Source organism: Colossoma macropomum, unplaced genomic scaffold, assembly GCF_904425465.1.
Source record: "Colossoma macropomum unplaced genomic scaffold, Colossoma_macropomum, whole genome shotgun sequence".
In the NCBI taxonomy this organism is placed as follows: domain Eukaryota; kingdom Metazoa; phylum Chordata; class Actinopteri; order Characiformes; family Serrasalmidae; genus Colossoma; species Colossoma macropomum.
In genome coordinates, this window is record NW_023494791.1 from 19,085,283 (window position 1) to 19,107,238 (window position 21,956).

General features: G+C 38.7%; 3 protein-coding genes across 4 annotated transcripts in view; all 3 read left to right on the forward strand.

Moving 5' to 3' along the window:
• The first annotated feature begins 384 nt into the window (after positions 1 to 384).
• Positions 385 to 3,946, forward strand: tlx1 (T cell leukemia homeobox 1). The gene is made up of 3 exons (XM_036573451.1): positions 385 to 921; positions 1,951 to 2,188; positions 3,698 to 3,946. Exons 1-3 carry the CDS (start codon positions 468 to 470, stop codon positions 3,906 to 3,908), a joined length of 903 nt encoding a protein of 300 aa, XP_036429344.1. The 5' UTR covers positions 385 to 467; the 3' UTR covers positions 3,909 to 3,946.
• A 5,845-nt stretch (positions 3,947 to 9,791) lies between these two features.
• Positions 9,792 to 12,324, forward strand: sdhaf4 (succinate dehydrogenase complex assembly factor 4). Its single transcript, XM_036573452.1, has 3 exons — positions 9,792 to 9,927; positions 10,139 to 10,270; positions 11,956 to 12,324. The coding sequence occupies exons 1-3, from the start codon at positions 9,852 to 9,854 to the stop codon at positions 12,063 to 12,065; spliced, it is 318 nt and encodes a 105-aa protein (XP_036429345.1). The 5' UTR covers positions 9,792 to 9,851; the 3' UTR covers positions 12,066 to 12,324.
• A 1,456-nt stretch (positions 12,325 to 13,780) lies between these two features.
• The window catches only part of smap1 (small ArfGAP 1), a 103,609-nt gene continuing 95,433 nt past the window's right edge, over positions 13,781 to 21,956 (forward strand). The window contains exon 1 of one of the 2 annotated variants that reach the window (XM_036574274.1): positions 13,781 to 14,091. In XM_036574274.1, coding sequence (XP_036430167.1) covers positions 13,974 to 14,091 — 118 coding nt within the window. In that variant the 5' untranslated portion in view covers positions 13,781 to 13,973. The remainder of the gene's footprint in view (positions 14,092 to 21,956) is intronic. The other variant, XM_036574275.1, reaches the window with a different exon arrangement.

The window sequence follows — 21,956 nt, forward strand, 5'->3', positions numbered from 1 at the left end:
CGCTAACCGAGCAGGTGATACTGATTGATTTGGTGTCTTATCAAGTTTCTATGTTAAACACTTCATGTGATGAATATTAACAGTGCAGTGGTCTCTCTAATTGAGGGGTTTTCTTGTCTTCGTCCCGGATTGTAGAGAATGAGCTCGTCGTTATTTCTCCAACCAATTGGATCGTGAAGCCTAAAAGTGCGGGCTTAATCTCCTCCGGCCTGTTTGGCATTTTGATTGATGTTCCCGCGGCTCCTCTGTCCGCCGGGCTGTGTGTGTGTGTGAGCCAAAGAGGAGGCAGAAAAAAAAGAGAAACGACTGAAGTTCAGCCTTTCTCTTTCTTCCTCGCTCGCACACACACACGCAGTCCCTGCTTTCAGGTCGGGCCGATCGGAGACCGAGCCGGGCTTCAGTGGCTGATCACGCGCGGCGGCACGGAGGAACCGACGGGTCTCCGGGAGCGCGCGCCTCTCCGGACCATGGAGAATATAGGAGCGCATCTGCAGCACACGCACGTGGACGCCATCAGTTTCGGGATCGACCACATTCTGAGCAATGCGGACCCGAGCAGCTGCATGATTTCTAACCCCCGAATGCAGGACCTGGACTGCGGGCTGGGGGGCATCGTCAGCACCGCCTACAACACGGTGACCGGCCAGTACGGCTCCAGCAATGGCGGATACGGTGGCGGCGGCGCGTGCGGCGGCTCGTACGCCATGAACGCGGGCATGAACGTTAACGGGAACGTTAGCGGCCTTACCGCGTCCGGGGTGATCCGCGTGCCGGCGCACCGGCCCCTGAACGGCGTGCACGCGAGCATCCAGACCAACGGAGTTACAGCGCCCAGCAGCATGAGCTCCATGAACAACCTCACAGGATTAACGTTTCCGTGGATGGAGAGCAACAGAAGATACACCAAAGACAGGTTCACAGGTAACACAGGACAGAAACTAACTGCCCTCATACACGACCAATCTAATGTTTTACTATTCTGACCCAAATATACTAACACTACAATGCTATGTAATAACATTATAATAACACTATAGTTAATGTAGAGTTGTGTTTCGTTATTTAGATATATGTCGTTTAGTTTAGTTGGTTTAACAAAATGTTTAATTTGTTTTTTAAATACTGATCAGCTTTTAAAATATATTGTGGATCTTTATCTTTAACTTTAACTAAATCGTTTAAAAGTCAAAGTTGTATTCATGCACATGAATGGGCTCTAAAATTCACATTTTGGTCTTCAGTATAATAAACAGATGAATAAGAACAGTACTTTCGAATCCATTTAAACATAGCTGCTTTATTTATTTATTTATTTTTATTTCGATCGTTTGCCAGTTTTCCCAGTTGTTTATATATATACACTACGTAATACATTTTCGTAAAATAATATGTAAAATGTTGAGGCTGATTATATCTTTCTTTTTCCAACATGGCTGTAAACATTATGAACCATTTTCTGATTTCATTATAAAATATACAGTTTTGTGCCGAGCGTAATATTACCTCATATTCTGCTGATTCTGGTTACATCACTGTGGATAATATTATTGTGATAGGCCTACTGTTGGTGTGATGTGAGTAATATTCAGTTCTGTTCAGATGAGATTAATCTGGCCTCAGTTATCAGGTCACCAGCCAGCCTAATTAAACTGACACGCAATTCATTTAATACTCTCGAGCCTAATTTAGGAGCAAGCCTGTCCTAAATTAGAGCACACGAGCGAGAACCCCTTTATTCAGCTCCTTTACGCATCTTTCCTGCGCTGTGCTTGCTTTGTTGATGTTTTTGTTTAGGATGCTTCGCACACGTGTCTCAGTTTTAGTGCTAATGAACGGCTCTCTGGTCAGGAGCTTAACTGTGCGCTACTGTTTCTCTTCACTGCTGCGCTCTGCTGCTCTGTGTCGTTGCTGATTCTCTCCCGCTTGCTTTCGCCCTGTTTCCCGATCCAGTGGCCCTCTCACCCTTCACTGTAACACGCCGTATAGGTCACCCTTACCAGAACCGCACACCCCCGAAGAAGAAGAAGCCCAGGACGTCGTTCACGCGCCTGCAGATCTGCGAGTTGGAGAAGCGCTTTCACCGCCAGAAGTATCTGGCCTCAGCAGAGAGAGCAGCTCTGGCGAAGGCACTTAAAATGACTGATGCTCAAGTCAAAACATGGTTCCAGAACAGAAGAACAAAATGGAGGTGAGCTGTTCTGCTCTAATCTGCCTCTGTAAAGGAGATCTCACCAGCAGACAGAGCTGTTAAGATTCAGTTCTTTTGAAGCTAAAGGAGAATAAGAAACGCAGAGAAGCGTCGTGTGAATGCAAATACTTTAAAAAATATTCCTTCACATTTTATGGTTGCATTAATTGCATTAATATGTTTTGGGGGAAAATGGGGGGGGTGTTAATACAAAACAGTTTTTGTTTGGTATTATTATTATTATTATTATTATTATTATTATTATTATTAATAATAATAATAATAATAATAATAATAATACCATTATTATTATATTTAGGATACAATTATTTCTTCATAGTAATTAGATCACGTTTACATCTAAACTGAATAGTTTGGCAGATAATCTTATCAGGAGACAAATGTGTTACTGCAGTGAGTTTAATGTTAATGAATTATATAAATGATATTTGTTTTTTAAGTGAATAAACGATATATTTTTTTAATGTATATAATTCTGGCTTTTATATGTGGTGAATGGCATGCCTGGCCTGACATTCCAAATTTTCTTTCTTAATGCGTTAAGAATAGCCAGTCTTTAAAGGCTTATTTAATTTTTTATTATTATTTTTTATCATAAATGTGGTTCTTTTTAGCTAGAATTTTCTAAAAGGGGAATTCCATCGATTTTTCTCAATTTCTGCATGATTTAATCGTTAAGATATACATAAAAAGTTATTCAGAGTGGTTTCATGTGAAATGCCGTTCTAGGGAAACGAGTCAGAATTGCTCTCACTGGTGGTGATAGGAATCAGACATCTAATGCGTTTAATGTGTCTAAAATCGACATCACAAAGTTATTTTATAACTTTCATAAAACAAAGTAACTTCTTAAGAGTTACATTGCTTTATGAAAGTTTTCGATGTTTCGGCCTTAAATATATATTTTTAAACGCATTCACGGCGGAGAGGTACATGCAGGGTGCTGTAAGGCAAAATAGTCCCCAAAGAAAACTTTTTTTTCTGTTTAACGCCGTTTTACCATTGTAAAGATTACATATAAAACTCATAATATGTGTTGGTTTACTGGTGGTTTTGGGTAGTAAATAAAAGGCTATATTTGCCTAAATATCATGACCCCTGGTTTGACTAAATATCATGACCCCTGGTTCACCACCACTGTTTAGAAAATCCGCGGCAGCCTAAGTTTGACTACAACATCAAACCATCTGAATGACTTTGTTTACATATCAACGAATTATACTGACATTTGAATTCCGTTCTGAACGTAAAAGGTGTGCATGTTTGACTGCACCATTCATTCATTCACTCATTTATTTTCTGCTAAAATCAATTGATTAACATTTCAGAATACTCATTTATCAAAATTAAACTCCAAACTGTTTCGTTTTCTTTTTGGTGAACCATTCCTTTAAGAATCCGAGGCCTTTAAATCTTTGCTGCAGAGGATATGTGTCGTGTGTGATGATAAAGAGTCGAATTTGACTTCTTTTTATGGCGTTTGTTCAGAAGACAGACAGCTGAAGAGAGAGAGGCCGAGCGACAGCAAGCCAACCGCCTCCTGATACAGCTCCAGCAAGAGGCCTTTCAAAAGACTCTGAACCAGCCCGTGAGTCCGGACCCCATCTGCCTGCACAACAGCTCCCTGTTCGCCCTGCACAACCTGCAGCCATGGACTGAGAACACCGGCAAGATCAGCAGCGTCTCCACCTGCGACTAGCAGGGACTCTTTTATAGATCCAGAGCTAAATCCCCAGCGCTGAATCCACATCTGCAGTGTTCGCTTACTTAGGCCGGCTGGACTCAAATCAGCACTGCACGGGTTTATTCAGCGCCGGTTTGTAGGTTGTTATTTAATAATAGGCGCTTTGCCTCACATGCTCACCACACAGCCCTGTTATTGTGGTAACATATTTATTTCTTCACGGCTCAGTTCTGTTGTCGGCCCCGCACTCAGTCAGGCCTCCACGGTAAATGAACACGGTGGCCCGAATATATGACTGTAACTGGAGAAACACACGAAGTAACGCTCACCAACTGCTGTGATCTAATAAGGACTGTATTAGTGTATCCACACATGCACTAAGCTACGTTTAACGGCACATTTTTGCACGTTTTTTCTGGCTGTCACGGAATTTTCATTGGAACGTCTCAGTATGGATTTGCAGGCTAAGCGGAAGGTAGGCCTGCTTAGCCTGGTTTCAAGCACTTATTATGCAAGTAGGCTAGGTCACCTAACACCTCCCCACAAAAAAATAATGAAGGCGCTTGAAAAAGTTGGTCCTGCAAAGGGAATGGTTCTAAATGGTTCTTTGCATGGTGAAATGGTTCTTCAGATTGATGGATGTATCTCTCTCTCTACACACACACGTATATATATATATATATATACATATATATATATATATATATATATATATATATGTATGTATATATATATATATATATATATTCAGTATATTCGATATGTTCAGTATGTGTTCAGTATGACGACATGATGATATTTTATCGTTATCTTAAAACATTGTCACAATATGCTTTTCTGATCATATCGTGAACATTGTCAGTACCTAAATAACTCTGACTACATGCTTCATTACAAAGTAAGTATAATTAGGCCTGTTTAAATGGATTCAGTGCAGAGCAGTTTGAAACACTGAAAAAAATCACTGTGTTGTAAGTTTTCTTCTTCTTCTTCTTTTTATTATTATTATTATTATTATTATTATTATCATCATTATCATTACTATTATATGTGACACTACATGTTCTATTTTGTCTGTTTCTACTTATTAAGTCTAGGAAAAACTAAAAATCATGATGCATATTGTGTACTGTAAAGATGTCTTAAAGTATCATGATAAAATATTTTTGCCATATCATTCACCCTTAATAGAACCATACACAACACATTCTCCATCAATCTAAAGAATTATTTCGCCATGCAAAGAACCATTTAAGTATGAAATGGTTCCATATAGAACTCATGGCTCTAAATGGAACTATTCCTCTTACCAAAGAACCCTTGAAGAACCATCTTTTTAAGAGTCTGGTGCTCTATTTCTTTTATGAAATGTGTAATTTATGTTAAATTCAACTCATTTTTAAAGAACATTTTAATCTAACCATAGACATGTACCACAGTTTAGGATCAGTTTAAGCTTATATGGGCCTTAATTCCTCAACCTAAAGATATATTTTTCTTCACCTGTTTTACAATCGAGACTAAACAGTTATTTGATGATATCTCTGATGTTATATAAGTGAGATTGCATCATCTTCCCTCAGTAATCACCTATTCTCTGTAACTGCCCAGTCTTCCACTCTCTCTTTAGTGCTCTTATCACTGAATGAGGTTGATGGTTTATGTTGCAGAGGAGCTATGGTAACATGCTGTAGTCAAATGAGATGGATAGCAGGCAGATATGTGATGGATTTCCTCTCAGAGTGAATGACTGCTTCGGTTGCATGATAAATGTATGTCCTCCTCATTGTATGGGGAGTGCAACAGTGTGGTTGTGATATTAACTATGTGCAGATGTGAGAGTGTGTCTGAAACTAACCAGGAGCTCTTTCCATTACTGCACTACAGGAATGTAGGGTTAAGTTTCATCAGCACTTTCCAAATATGATATTGCATTACACAAGTGTCCATTTAAAATTTCCAGAATTGTAAGAGATGGGGAGCATTCTGGCATTTTCAAAGGCTCTTATACCGGAGGGGAAAACAAGATAAAACAAGATTTCCATAAAGGAACTAAGCCTGCTTTGAAAGCTTTTATAGACCTTTGTGATGAGACCCACTTTCTTCATGAACCATCACAACATGCTGACAGAATACTCAATTGCAAATGTCTTCGTAACAACAAATGTCTGGTTCTTTTTTCCCACAAGAGGATAGTGCAGAAGTACAGGACATGAATATTGTTTTTATAGCCACATTTCTGCTTTTTGCAGCACTTTGATATCCTACTTACCAAGTGACCATTAGAGAATGGGACAAATATACACCTACTGCACAGCGTTTGTATTTGTTACTTTGTAATATCAGAGTTGATGACTGTTTTGCATAAATACATGTACATAACTGTCATGAAAACCAGAGCACACTATTTAAACACATTTCACCATATGCAAATAGTATTTTAGTTTGGTGACAAAAGCATTTTGATGTTTTGTTCCCCCCTTGCTTGACAAATGTTGCCTTTTGTCAGAACAGGTGTAAATAAGAGATCGTACTGTTGCTATGAGAGGTGTTGCTAATCGTTCAGTACCCAGAATTAGGACTAAACATAATAAAATATAAATAAGAATAAGACAAGATGGAATTCATTAAAATTCTGTGATATATGTACTCATGAAGGCATATCATCACTATTTTGCATTTATACATCTTCATAGTGCCCAGCATGCAGCCTGTGTCAGCTATATTGTTTTTGTTTAGTTATACTTCAAGTAATTATTCCTTGTCATTTAATTTTACGAAATGTTTGAAAAGATCATGTTAAAATGTTCACAATTAATAAATATAATGATTGTTTGCTAATGATTATGTATTTTCTATAAGGTCCTAAAGTGCTTTCAATATGTAATACTGGAATATAGGACCTGTATATTAGACAGAGAGAAAGAGACAGATATGAAGAATCATAAACAGCTTTGTTGTTGTTGTTGATGATTCTATGCTGAAAATAAGAGAATTCTAGCCTTCACTGAGGCAATTATTCAAAGAAGGTGTCTAAAATATTAACATATTGGTACTCCTGGAAAGGTTTATGTTTTGTAGATTTATGTTTTTTTTTAGCACACTAGAGTCTTTAGGAATTTTCAAATGATCTTCCACACAGAAAAAATAGGGTGCTAACTTTACTTGATTCAAATCTGTACATCACTTCCAAATAAATAAAATAAATTACATAAATTTTTGCCAAACTGAAAGAAAAACATTGCGTTGATGTGATGTTTTGTTCTTGTGAAATGGATATATATATTTGAATCAAGAAAAGTGAGCATGCTATTTTTGCTGAAGTTTCACTGAAGTTACGGTAACGCCAGCCAAAAGCTCTTATTTATCCATCAACATGAGGAAGATCATAGAGTACTTAAATGAACTGAGTCAAAAGATTATTGATCTTCATTAAACATGCAATTGCTAAATAAATGAAAGCTTCACTATAGGCACTAATTAAGAGCTACAAAGAGCTAGAGCTGATAAAACTGTCTGAAAGAGGAAGACACAAGTGTATTTTGCCGCCAGGCGAAGTGAGGAGGATCATTTGAGAGGCAAAACATTCTCCATGGATGACAGTGAACAACTTCAGGGCTTAGTTACTTCCTGAGGTTACCAAGTCTCCAAGAACTCCAAGATGCCATGGCATGACCACAAACTATTTAAAAGGCTTGCCAGAAGAAAGCCTCTGCTGTCAACAAATCATAAATGTAGACGCCTGGCATTCACTAAACATCACAAAAACTTTGGAACCAGGTTCTGTGGTCAGATAAGGCTCAGTGGAGCAACAGATACCTGTGGTGGATTTGGCAGAAATAGAACCAATGTCACACAGAAAAAAGCTAATCCCCACTGTGAAGTGTGGTGGTGAGTCAGTGATGTGGGGCTGCTGACAATCTTGTTAGGGTGCATGGAAAATGTATTCTATGATTACAAATAAATTATAAAATATGAATAATTGTATGTGCAATATAAAATTTAAAGTACTAAATGCATCAGTAGTGCAAGGAAAAGAAAACAAACCCATCAGCAGCATTGACTAAAACTGAAACAGCATTATGTATAAAGTTGTTCAGTGACAGTCAATATACAATTAGACACAAGACTGTAGCTGTAGCTTTAGTTGTAAAGTTACTTAGTGACAATAATATTGAGAGAGTGAACTAGAGACTGTTAAGTAGTCTTCAAGTCTTTGACTGGATGCTCCAGTACCACTTACCTGATGGCTGATACCTGAAGGAGGACACACTGTGTGCTTGGTCTCTTTGTGTAAGTGGATTACCTGTACAATTTATTGCCTTTAATGGCCTCTGCTGTTATCACCACTCCCTGGGCAGCCTTATAGTCACATAGGGAGCCACTGCCAAACCAAAAAGGATGCTCTCTATGGTGCATTTATAGAGGTGGGTGAAATATTGTAGCCTACATCTGAATATTTGGATGAAATCTCTGCTTTCAAAGGCTGCCAGATGAGGCAAAATCAAGGAAAGCAGATAAGAAATGAGGCTTTATTCAGCTACATGGATGCAGCCAAACATCCTGAGGCTCCACAAGAAGTGTAGTTACTGATGGACAAGCCTCGCAATCATGTTGATATGGAGGAACCAGGTGAAGTGATCAGTTATGCACATGCCAAGAAACTTGAAGCTGCTGATTCTTTCCACAACTCTGCTGATATAAATGGGGCCAACAATTATCTCCTTTGTCTTGCCAGAGATTGTTATCATTGCACCGCAGACAGAGCACTGATCTCCACTGTTTGCTGTCTCATCTTGAGGATCAGGTTGACACTGTAGCTGTACTCAGAAATGCAGTTGTGCATGAACAGGAAATACAGGAGGGGTCTAAATACACATCCTTGAAGAACACCTGTGCTCAGAGTTAGTGTGGAGGAAGTGTTTGTTAGCTTGATATTACACTACATACTGAAGTGTTAAAGCTAAACACTGAGGGTTGGTTTCCAGGACAGGGATCTCATACCAGTATGACAGTAAGCTAAAAAAGTAGAAAAAACATATCTAGGAAGTCTTAAATTGCTAAGTGTAATGCTTAGGTAGCCATACAGGCTGAGGTATATTTTATTTTATTTTATTTCATTTTTCCCGAGAAGCTACATTCCCCTTAAATTGATGAACTTTTTCTGAGATGGTTAAATTTAGAATACATTTTGCACTTCACAACTTTACATTAATGAATGGACGCGAAAATAAAGAAGGAGATAGAACAATGATACAGGAGAAGAATACATAAATGGACATAACAAGGATAATAAAAATAATCCCAAATAAATTATTTTGATCATTGTCATTACCATCACCACCACTGCCATCATCATCATCATCATCATCAACATCAGTGGCAAATAACTAATAGAAATAACAGTATTCAAAACAATATCATAAAACTTAGAATACCAGATAAGTAAATAAATTAAATGTAAATATGAGAAATAAAAATGGAACATCAAAAATAAATAACATTATGTCAAATAATCTTAGACATTGTGTCTAAGACGAGAGATGTCTTTTTTCTTTCTCATTTTATTATTTTTTTATTTTATTTTTATTTATTTATTTATTTTTTTCTTGAATGCAGAATCTTCTGATATACGTGGAGCGCACTGAAATATAATAAAATAAATTCAAATTTGGGCTACAGCCCGTTGTACATTTATGAATGTGAAATTTTCCAAGAAGGCATAAAAGGCTAATGGCTTTATCCATCATAAGTGTTCCGTGTTACACATTAGAAACAATTGATCCGTCTGTAAATTGAACTCAACCAGGCCTGTTAATGCGCACACATTGCGCTGCTGTGCAGCTCCTGAATGGATTGCGTCCCTTAGATGATGACGCGCAGCCTACGTCATTTTCAGTTGTCCGAACAGCGGGCAGTTGTGTAAGCTGCTGTGTAGCGGAGTTGTGCTCGGCCAGAATGTCCTTTTTACGCCTTTGGTCTTTTAACACCAGATGTTTAGTAAAGAATGGATTGTTACTAGAGTCAGTAACAGGTAACTGGTTCATTAAGCGGTTTCATCCTGAATGTATTACAGGAATTCAATTCTTTAAGCTCGTACCAGTGAAGAGCGAGAGCTAACTAACGTTAGTTATCTCTCAAGCTCAGCCAGCTAACCGTGATGATGTAATGTGATGCTGATAGACATGGTTAATTGCGCAGTGTTAACAATGACTAGTTAGACCATTGTGGTTGGTGTATTGCAGGATGCTCCAGGAGGGCCGGGTATTCGGCCGGAGGAGTGGTGAAGGATAAAGAGCCGCTCCGCAAAGCAAAAACACCGCAGGGAAGGTTCGACGTGGACGACAAAGACTCAGAAACTAAAGACGTCCTTGAAAGTAGGTCGTTAGTGTCATTGGTCCCTAATTATAATTCCCTGTCTAACATTACGGTTGCAGCGTGTGTAGTAAATCTTGTAAACCCCAATATCAGTTCACTTACTCCTCTTTACTGTAGACATAAAACTACTCTGCTGAAAAAAAGACATGTATGACCATTAGGATGAAAACCTTTTGGTTTGGCTTTCAAATGAAAATTGGATTAATAGTTACGTTTAGAAACCAATAGCTTCCTATAGGACATGTTTAGATCCCATTAGTAAGCTATCAAATCCCAGCACACCTGTCAAACCATTAAAGTCCTTTACACTGTGATATTAACCCATGTGGAAAACACAAAATTCCATTAATGACTATTGGACGCCACCAGGAACCAACAAAAACTTTTAGTGGTTTCTGTGTTTTTTTGTTTTTTTTCAGCAGGGCAGGACAGGGTAATGCAAAGCAAACTGATGCAACATGTGTGGTATATAAAATACTATATATCACACATGTTGCACCAGTTTGTACAACAAAGTATGTACAACAAAGGTATAAGACAGATCACTGTAAACGTAATACAAAAGTACACTACATTAAAAACTGTGCAAGACAGTACACATATTGCACACTGGACAATCCAGGTAGCTTACAGAACATTATGTGCGAAAGGTTTTGTACAGCATGTTAAACAATATTGATATGCACAGATGGGTTGCATATTAAAGGAAAAACCAACATACAATGTCTTAGTAAAGTTTTGGGCCACCACGAGCCACCAAAACAACTTTAATATGCCTTGGCATAAATTCTCCAAATCTCTGGAACTGTACTAGAATTATGGAACACCATTTTTCCAAAGATATTACCACAATTGGTGTTTTGATGATGATGGTGGTGGTAGAGAGTGCTGTCCAACATGTTGGTCTAAAATCTGCCATAGGTGTTTAGTTGGGTTGCAATCTGGTGACTGTGAAGGCTGTAGCATATGATTTAAAATTTTCAGACTCCTCAAACCATTCAGCTGCCCCTTGTGCCTTATGGATTGGGGCTCCCATCAGGATAGATTGTTTTATAATAGGATAAAGGTCATTAGTCCTAATAACTTCGTGATAATTTGCAGTGACCCTTCCCTTTAAGGCAGGTGTAGGAAACGCCAGTCCTGGAGGGCTGAATTCCCACACTGTTTGGTGATTTTCCTCTTCACGCACACCTAATTCAGCTCATCTGTTAATTACCAAGTTTAGCTGATGCTGGACTCTGGCCCCACCCCAGACCCCCCATCCATGCCTCAATAGTAAACCCTCTTTTTAAAGTCATGTAGATCTCCTTCCTCTTGCCATCTTGATCCAAAATCAAGGTCAAAAGTATCTGCTCAGTACTTCAATATATGCAACAGAGCAGAATATTAATTGTGTGAACTGTATATCATGTAGTACACCTGTCTGGAAGCACCTGTACTTATGTTTCTCCACTCATTGAGATTTGTTCTTTAATTTGTCACCTTTTTGTAGATAGACATATAATAAATGTGAAAATATCTGAGTGTAGTGTGCTAAAGGGCAGAGGTAGTAGAGTTCAAAATGATACCGATGACAGTCCCAGCATAGTAGTCACAGTATGCATGTAATTGTTGTTGTTGTTGTTGTTGTTATTATTATTATGTTTATTTACTTGTTTTGTTACTTACCTTCTCCTCTAAACAGAGTTTCCAGATGATGTGAATCCACACACAAAAGAGAAAGGGGGCCCCAGAGGCCCAGAGCCAACACGGTATGGAGACTGGGAGAGAAAGGGACGCTGTATTGACTTTTAGGTTTTCTTCACAAAGAATATTATGAGTTTTTTTGAATACTGTTATGTATTTGAGATGTGCATCCCAACCAGGCACTGTTCATCTCTTTAGATGGTTGTTAGGGTTTTTGAGAAGTGACCCAACTTGATTAATAGTGCACACTGAATAGATGCTTCCCTTACTTGTATAATTTAATTCTTGCTAAAATAAATATTTTTGTAAAAAAAATGCACTTTGTGTACCTTTCCGTTACTAAAATATGTGTCAGTATGAAAAAAAGTGTTTTTTTTCTGTATATATATATATATATATATATATATATATATATATATATATATATTCTTTGTACGGTTATGGTTTCTATGGAAAAAATCGGTCATTTATTTAATGCCATTATACATTCACCAGTTAATTCATATCCTTGCTGTAATGATTACTGTTGTCTATTTCTTTTGTACCCATTATGGAGTTACCAAATAACTGAAATTTGCTAGCTTAATATGAAATTATGTTTTATGTTTATTCTTCATGCTTTTTACACCTGTGGGGTAATAAAAGCCAGCCACAGTACAATTTGCACTCTTGAGTTATTGAGAGAGTTCGGGACTTCTTGTAATAGTTTTGCCTTCAGAATCAGAATTTCATAACTTGACCATGTCATACTCTAACATGCACTATATGTCCAAAAATATCAGGCACTCCTTGAAGGTGCGCCTATTGCTGATTTAGTTCAATTCCACACAAACAGCTTTCATAATGTCCAGAAAAAGGCATTGCCAATAGAATAGGATGCTTTGAAGCTTTTAAATCTCGCAACATTGGTCTGAAGTGATGGACCACAACTGAATAATTCTGGTATGAGTGCCATTTTGTGATCCAGAAATAATCATTCAACATCAGTATCTGACTTCACTAAGTGTGGCTAAATGCAACCAAATCCTCGCATTGCTCCAACATCTGGTGTAAAGCCTTCCCAGAAGAGTAGAGCAAAGGAGGGGAAAGTCCCTGTTAATACATTTAATGTCGGAAGAAACGTTGGACATGCAGGTGTCTACAAACTTTTGAACATGGAGTGTATTTTGTTGCATGAAGCACTGGTGCTGAACAGAATAGAGGACCACCTTCGATTACCCTTCATAGAAATATATATATATATATATATATATATATATATATATACATATACATATATAAACTTTTTTAAACTAAAGTGCAGGTCAGAGAGGCTTCTATACGTTGTTGGTACAGTCATGATACAGGTTGGTGTGTCTGTCCACGTGAATGTCAAATCGACATGAGCACACCTACCGATTTTATGATTCATCAAGGTTATAAAACCGACAAAGCCCATTGGGTAAGTACCGGAAAGTCTACACATTTATACCACGTATCCAGTTTCCTTGACTTACTGCTACTAGACAGTGACCAGACCAGTTGCTCGTAGGCGTGATGCTGGGCAGGTCTGTGAAGTGTCAGTGAATGGGCACAAGCACGTCATTGTCATTCTAAACCTGTTTTGTTTTTACGTCAGAACAACGGACCAATCACTGAGAACCACAGACGACGCTTCTGTACGATGACGTAAAATTACCTTAACTTTATTTAATTCACAGCGTTCAATTTATGTGAAGTATTTTTAATATCAACAAAACAGCATGAAATAACTTTCTGACTTACTGGTAAACATATATGGCACTTTGGAAAACAGCGTTTCATTCATACTACGATCGCTTCCGTTTCCGGGTAGTCGCTTCAATCTGCCATATTCCGTCGATTTCTCGCAGCCGGGGCTTCCGCGGCGCAGACCTGTACGTTGTCCGTTTTTTTTCCCGGGGGATGGTCTTCCATTTAACACCGATAAATTAGACAGAGAGACACAGGGAAAGGCTGGTGATTGTGTGAGGAAACGTTACAGACAGAAAGGCAGAGATGACGACGCGTTCGGAGAGGGAGAAGGCTCAGAAACTGAATGAGCAGCATCAGGCCATCCTGTCCAAAATGCTCCGGGAGGAGGACAACAAATACTGCGCCGACTGCGAGGCGAAAGGTAAGCGCTGCTGCCGGGGAGCCAGCTGTGTATGTCCCCACTGTGGGAGTTAGTAACGTCTCAATGTCAGGTGGCGTTTCCGTGCCGCATTAGCGGAGCCATTGATTCTCTCGTTTAGCACTAGTCGGCTAGCCAGCCAGCTAACAGCCGTGTCTCAGCAGGCTAGCAGTGCTAAAGGCGGCTAGCGAGCCATCGGTGTGTTAATGGGGAGGGAGAGAGGGAGAGAGAGAGAGGAGTGCAGCCTGTCAGTCAGTCTGTGGAGTGGAGTGCCCTTGAACGATGAGTTATAATTTATGCATGAATGGAAAACGTGTCTGGAACCGATAATTAGATTGTTCCTATGCAGTTTTGTTGGGTGTTCATTTAAAGTGAAACCCTCCTCACTGACAATAAGTGATGGTAACGTGTTAACCTGTAAACCACGTTTTACAGTATCGTTTCAGTACTACTCTGTCACTAATGACATGATAACGGAAAATTTAGCATTAAGAATATACATACTGTTTACGCAAAATTCACGTGTAAATTTCAATCAGTGGTTGCAGTTGGCAAATACTGGCAACGTTATGCACTTAACCCAGCTTTCACTAGCCTGATAATCGATTTGTGAAACCAGATCTACTCCATCACAGAAGCTTTTATTCCAGATCGCAGTTTAGCAGTGCTACTATCAGTACTGGGCAGCCTCTCAGTAGTGCTAGTTTATTTAAAGGGAGCGTTAGATGACTCATCTGTGATGCTCCTAACTTCTCAGGTGCATGTAGGCTCTGAGTTATCTGTGGTTGAGGGATCTTAGGTGACATGAGATTTCATGAATATTTCATTGTGGAACTTCGGTCCTGAAAGAGCAGATTTGTTTTGTTTTTGTGGGAGAAGGGTTTGCAAATTAAGGAACAGAAAGCGTATAGACTGTAAGCTAGCGGGATTCATCCTGTAGTTTTGTTTTGTATTTGGTTCTGGTTTAGTTTGGGGTTGTCAAGAAACAATATAAGTTACATCTGCAGTGCTGTGTGTATAGACAAGTTGCTTTATGCTGGCTCAGATAAGCAAAGACTTCAAGACATTACCAAGTTCACATGGTTGTGTTCAAGTAAATGTGTGTTGGGTGTAAAAGTAGAGTGTATGGCTGTTGTGGTTGGCATGCCCTGTTGATTCTTTGTGCCTCTGTGTTCTGAGTTGTTGAAATCTTAAAATGTTGTCTCAATCGTTTTGTAAATGTGAGTGAGATGTTAGCACTCAGAGAATGAAAGGTTGCATTCTCATTTCCTTACTTGCTTACGTGGTAATGCTTCCTATTCGTTCGCTTCCTTCATTTTCATAGAACATCATTTGTTGACAAGCAGAACAGTGTTGGACTGCTGAAGTTTGGGTGTTTTTAGCAGGTCCCTACATGGAAGCTTGCGGCTTTTTGATAGGAATCTCTCTTTTTTTTATGTTTTTTCCCCTAGTTCGTTATAGTTACAGTGTCACAGGCCTTAAAACTGTGTTGTTGTCCTGCTCTTGGAATTCTTGGCTGTAAATTCAGTTTAGTTATTCTGAAGCCTGTTTTATTCCATTTAGCTCTTCACCAACATGATTGGAACTGTATTATAGACAGAGTCTCTCCTGACTGTAGTATCTGAGAAAGAGAAAGAGAAAGGTAGTAAGCTACCCCAGTTCTGTGATGAGTTCAAGAATCATTTTGCCATTTGCTCCATAAAGAAGTGTCACTGTAATTTGGTGAGTTTTATCGTTGGGTGAGTATGAGGTATGAGTAGAAATCACTGGCTCTTTCAGCTCATCTGCTGTGTTAGATACAGACCTTCTTGCCACTTTCCACCTCTGGTTTCTGTTTTACACAGTTTTTATCCAGAAAGAGGAAACAACCTCCTTGGTTTCTGTAGTTTAGTCATGGCTTTGTTTGCATTGTTGTTTCTTATCCTCTGATAGCCGCTGTGTATGTGCAAAATCTGAATTGGCTTGGTGTGCCATGCGCGCTATGTCTGAGTGATAGGCTAGAGACATTAAGTCCCCTGCCCCTTTATAGACATAGCGAGAGTCTTCAGTTACGTCTGCGGCCAGGTAGGCTGTATTCCCTCTGGTCTGACTGGTTAGCATATTGTGTGTAAACAGCTGCTGATGCTGGCTGTTTGTTGAGACAGAGCTGCGTGTGTTATGGACTGATTACTGGCATATAGTAGGAAAGACAGACAGACATGCACTGCTGTCTGCCAGATAAACCAAGAGGGGCGTATGGCATTAGGGGAGTTGGGCGTGTTGTATTTCATGGATGTGATGAGATCTGACGCAGTAATCAGCCAAACATGAGTGAGCACAGTGGCTCCAGAGGGTTTTAATCTTTCTTTACAAGACTGCTTACACACTGATCTACAGCCAAACAGTCAGGTACATACACATATACTGTATGGCCAAAAGTATGTGGAAACATCTATTAATTATTGAATTCAGGTCTTTCAGTCACATCCATTTGCTAAAAGGTTAATAAAATCAAGCACACAGCCATGCAATCTTCACAGACAAACATTGGCAGTAGAATGGGTCATAATGAAGAGTTCATTGACTTTAAATTTGGCATTGTCCTAGGATGCCACCTCAGTCATAAGTCAGTATGTGGAGATTGCATTTCTGTGTGCTTGATTTTATTAACCTGTTAGCAATGCAGTCTTCACAGACAAACATTGGCAGTAGAATGAGTCTTAGTGTAGAGCTCAATTACTTTTAAATGTGACACTGTCCTAGGATGCCACAGCTGCCACGAGTCAGTTTGTGACATTTCTGCCCTGCTAGATCTGCCCTCGTCAACTGTAAGTGCTATTATTGTGAATGAAGTGGTTGACCACGCAAACACGCAAAGTGAGGCCGCTGAGTGCTAAAGCATGTAACGCGTGATGCCAGAGAACACTATCCACTGGAATGCATAGTAATAAACATAAAGTTTGGTGCAGGGATAGTGGTCAGGGGCTGTTTTTCAGGGTTTGGCCTGAGGCCCTTTAGTCCCAGTGAAGGGTAATGTAAATGCTACAGCATACGAAGACATTTTCTCTATTATATGCTTCGAACTATGTGGTGAAAGTTTCGGAAAGGCACCTTTCCTGTTCTAGCATGACTGTGCCCCTGTGCTCAAAGCGAGGTCCATAAAGGACATGGTTTGACAAGTTTGGTATGGAGGAACTCCAGTGGCCTGCACAGAGCCCTGAACTCAACCCCACTGAACACCACTGAGATGAAATGCAGTGTCAAGTGTGAGCAAGACCTTCTCATCAAGCATCACTGTCTGACCTGGCAAATGTTTTTTTGACTGAAGGGGCACAAATTCCCACATTCTCCAAAATCTTGTAGAAAGCTTCCCAGAACAGTGGAAACTGATATAGGCACAAAGGGGGGGCCAACTCCATATTAGTGACCATCGTTTTGAAATGGGATGTCCAACAAGCTCATATAGGTATGCATATACTTTTGGACATATAGCATGTACATATACAGACACACATTTTCTATGCATACCCACACTCACTTGTAGGCTCTTGGTTTTGCCTTGTCCTCTAATGGATGTCCCTGCATGTGTGACTCACAGGTTAGATCACAGGTGGTCCCTGCCTTAGGCTCACACTACTCCTGTCACATGCCTGTTACCTAGCAATTAGTATAAGCCCCATATCACTGCAGGACAGTTGTGGTAGTGCAGGAGGTCACTAAATGATTTTAATAAGGTCATGCATTCAGGGAAACACTAGCTTCCCTGCACAACCAGTCTAAATATGCTGATTAATTTTACTGAAGAAGCTGAAGCTTTCTTTTAGAGGCTAAGAAGTGGGGTAATCATTGAAAAAAGGTGGTAAACACTACATTTTTATATAGAATGTGTTTAATGCTTCATTCAGTTCAGTCACTACACTGTGTGTGGCTTTTCTTTGCTAATTATTCATTTTGTTGATCAACTGTATGTGTCTTTATCCAAATTGTCAACCTGAAAGGGAAGGTGGCCTCTCTGAAGGCTCCAGTGTTTTTGAATCTAATCTCTGTAGCATGTGGTTGATTACCATGGACAATAAAATTACTTTCCAGTGCTTAGTAAAGAAACAGAAAACCAATTGATTCAAAAGACACTTACAATAGACATCCATGGGCAGATGCTTCAGCAACAAATTCCTTTGAGGAAATTCCTTTTCTTTTGAGTATCTTTTGAGTCCGTGGGTTTTCCTTTCTTTTCTAGGTGTGTTAATATTGTTGTCCATGATAATCAACAATATGCTGTAGATGCAGCTGGTTAGGTTAAAGAATTTTAGTGTATTCCTTTAAAGGTTTGTGTTTGCTGTGGTAATGTGGTGTTGTTCATGTTCATATTCATATCAGTGACATTTAAATGATCATATCATCACTACCATTACTGACTGCTGAACTACCTCTCAGTGTCCTTAAAACACTGGATGTTTGTTCTGCCTAGAGGAAAAACAAAGGATGAAAAATGCAAACCTTATAATGTTTGCTTTATCTGCTTTGTTTTAAAACTCTGATACATTTGCTCGTACAACAAAAGTATTATAGTATTGTTATCTTCAGATATCACATACGCTTATAATATCATATGAGTACAATCTCTTTGGCAAATCACTTAAGAGCTACCAGTATTGTTCTAGTTAGTGTTATACCTGTGGGAAGGCTAATAAGTACTTTGTTTCTGCTGCATAGAAGTAGGCTGCTATGTTTCTGACGAAAAACAAAATATGAGGAACTACCAGTAGTTGGTATTCTTTGAGTCGGCAAAACTGGCCTACAGAAATGTATTCTATAATTAATGATGAATATGGATTCTTATTTTCGGGTTAATGAAGCAATTTATCATGATTTTTTTGGTGAATGTTTTGTTTCTGTATTAAGCTGCTTGATTTTTAATAAATTAAGTTAACCATGTGTATTTTTTCTTGGAATTTCAACAGGTGATTTAAAAATGTGTAATTACAGACACCTTTGGTCTCTAACTGTAATGGCTTTTTTTGCTGTGACCATTTGCAGTGTAATAAACTGCTGACCTTGTATAAAGTCAGTGGCATTGAGTAAACTGCATTTCTTGTTGATCTTCTGTGTTACTGGTTGTTGCTGCCCTCACTGTTTAATAACCCCTGACCGCAATATCATGGCCATGTTTCTTCATGACAGAATATGGCAAGCCTCAGCTTTTTGAAAATAATCTCTCCTCTCCTCCCCTCTCCTCTCCTCTCTGTTCTTTTATTGGAAATCCCAATTTCAGATGTGGTCCTTTTGTATTTAAAAACTGCTCTGAAAGGAATGCATGAACGTTCTGTAGCTTTAGCTCCTTATATTTCTTTTAAAGCCCTTCTTTTTATAATATAGCCCTCAGGGTATTATCTCCAGACCACAGCAGGTCTGAGAATTTTGATCCCTCATAGCTTATTTCTAGTGTGTCTTGCAGAATGGACTGCTGTTTTTTTTTATTTTTATTTTTTTTTTTTATTTTGTTTCTTCCCCTCTCTAGTCCTTGGGAGAAATTTTGCTCTGCTGTTTTGAAGAAGTAGGCTTATATACTGTCCCCTGTGAGTGTTTTCATTTTAATGTCTTGCAAATTACACAGCTCCTTTTGTCATTAAAACCATATTTCCCCTCCAATTTCCTTTATCCCATCCTACTGTAAGCTGTTTGGCATCAAGACACTGCATAGTACACTCACCCACTGTTTCAGCTACAAAAACCAATTGGGATATTATTTTGCCAAGGAAGTAACGTGGTACCTTGTTGGCACCTCCCTTGTATTGTTGAAAACCAGCTTAACCTGGATCATTAGAGATTTGTCAGCGTTCTCACCATTGTCAGCATAGCACACAACAGAGTTTTTGTGGTTTGTTAGAAAGCATATTTGCTGACTGCACTAAATTGTGCCTGTTTGCAGAATCATTCTAGAGGCTAATTATGCACTAATGATTGACAAATTAAATTTCTCCTCTCATGTTATATTTTAGAAAGTTTGTAATGTCCGTTTCTGTTTATTTTCTGTTGCTTACAGAGAGTATAAATCATTTTGTTCGGTCTGTGTCTAAACATGTTAACAGCTGTGTGAAACTCTTGTGAAAGAGATGATGTCATATGCTAGTACTGGAATGTGGGCACATAGTGAACACTGCGAGCTGCGCACATCTGATGGGGAGTATTGGCTTGCACTGCACATGTAATCACACGTTAGGTTTCACAATCAGATAAAATACAGTAGGATGTAAATTCTGATGCACTTAGGGGATGATAATTATATTTGTATGTATGCCCTGATATGAGATGTATTCAATGTGCATATCTGTCAATGCAGATAGACACATTTATATAAAAACTGGAACGAGATCTGCCTAGAATAACAATACAGAGGAATTTCACATTTATTTGTGTAGGATTACAAGTGCAATAAAATGAGTGATATGCAGACATTTTGGGATATAGCCAACATCACTGAAACATTCTGCTCAGAGCAAAACATGTTGATAATACTGAGCTTCATTTTTTGGTATAAAGAAATAATGACATACCAATATCACATACATGTTTTAGATTGCACAGCTTTTATTGTGTGCCAGAATATCACAGTATAGCAGCCAAAGCAAACAGTGGAGGCTATAACAAAAATGTGACTGTGCCAGAATCAGTCTTCACAAAGTCCTGTATATGAAAACGTTTGACATCAATATAAGTGACATTTGGCATCAACATTAGGACAAAAAAGAAAAAAAATAGCCACTCAAGTTATTTTTTTTTCCCTAATATGCTCTAGATTCATTATTGTGTGCTGTTGAACAGCCTGACCGATCTTTGGTCGAGCTGTAGAGCTTGTGACCGCCTGATGAAGTGGACACTGGCCACAGAATGAGTGCCACAGTGTCATATTGCTGGCACCTCTGGAGTTGGCAAAGAGGGAAGCTGAAAGATGCTGTGCCCTCTCCTCCATCCTTTTTCTGGCAGGTGGGCATGCTGACAATTTGGGTTTCACTGACAGCAGACTTCAGGTGGTTGCCATCTCAGTTCTGTGTTGTTCTCCTTGTTGCCTCATGCTTGTACGACCATCTATAGCACCAACCACATTATTAGTTTTCAGATGACGAGACCGCTGTTTTTGGACTAATCCATAGCAGTCATTGTTTGCTATTACTTTTTTGCAATATGGAAATAATTATTATTATATTTATACAATAATTATAATTATTATATAGTATATGTATCATGATATTTAATTTTTGTGTTCCAGCTTGTTGGAAACACAAAATGCACTAGTGAACAATAGTGCAACACATACAAATGGCTGTGATAAACTATGAATACAGTATTTTTTATTTTATATTTGCAGAAATATGCTGTAAGAAGAAATAATAAAAAAAATCAGTCAATTAAAAACAAAGTAATGCCATAATAGTGATTTCTGATATCCCGGCAACTACTTTTTACCAGGCAGGTACTGCACATTTGATGTTTACAGTGTCTTTATAATTGTTGTAAATCTGTGCTAAGCTGGCACAAAGAGCATTTACAGGCTTTGAATACTTGGTGATATTTTCAAACATGCTCAAATACTTGTTCACTCTTAAAAACAATAATATTTGAAATATTTTGTAGTCATCCATCTGACTGAACAGATCATTTATTTAATCAGCTGTGCTAGATCCATCAAAACTGTACAAAAATATTTAAAATAAGAAATTACCTAAATGTGCTGTCTTTGGTGTTGCAGTTTCAGAGCAGCTCCTGTGCTGTACCAATGGTGTGTGAAGGCTTCTCTTCTCTAATACAGTGGTAAAAGCTTGTGGTTTTGCTGCAGTTTGCAGATTTGTTGAATCTGCTGTTTGTGCTGTTTTTTAACCCTCAATCAAACT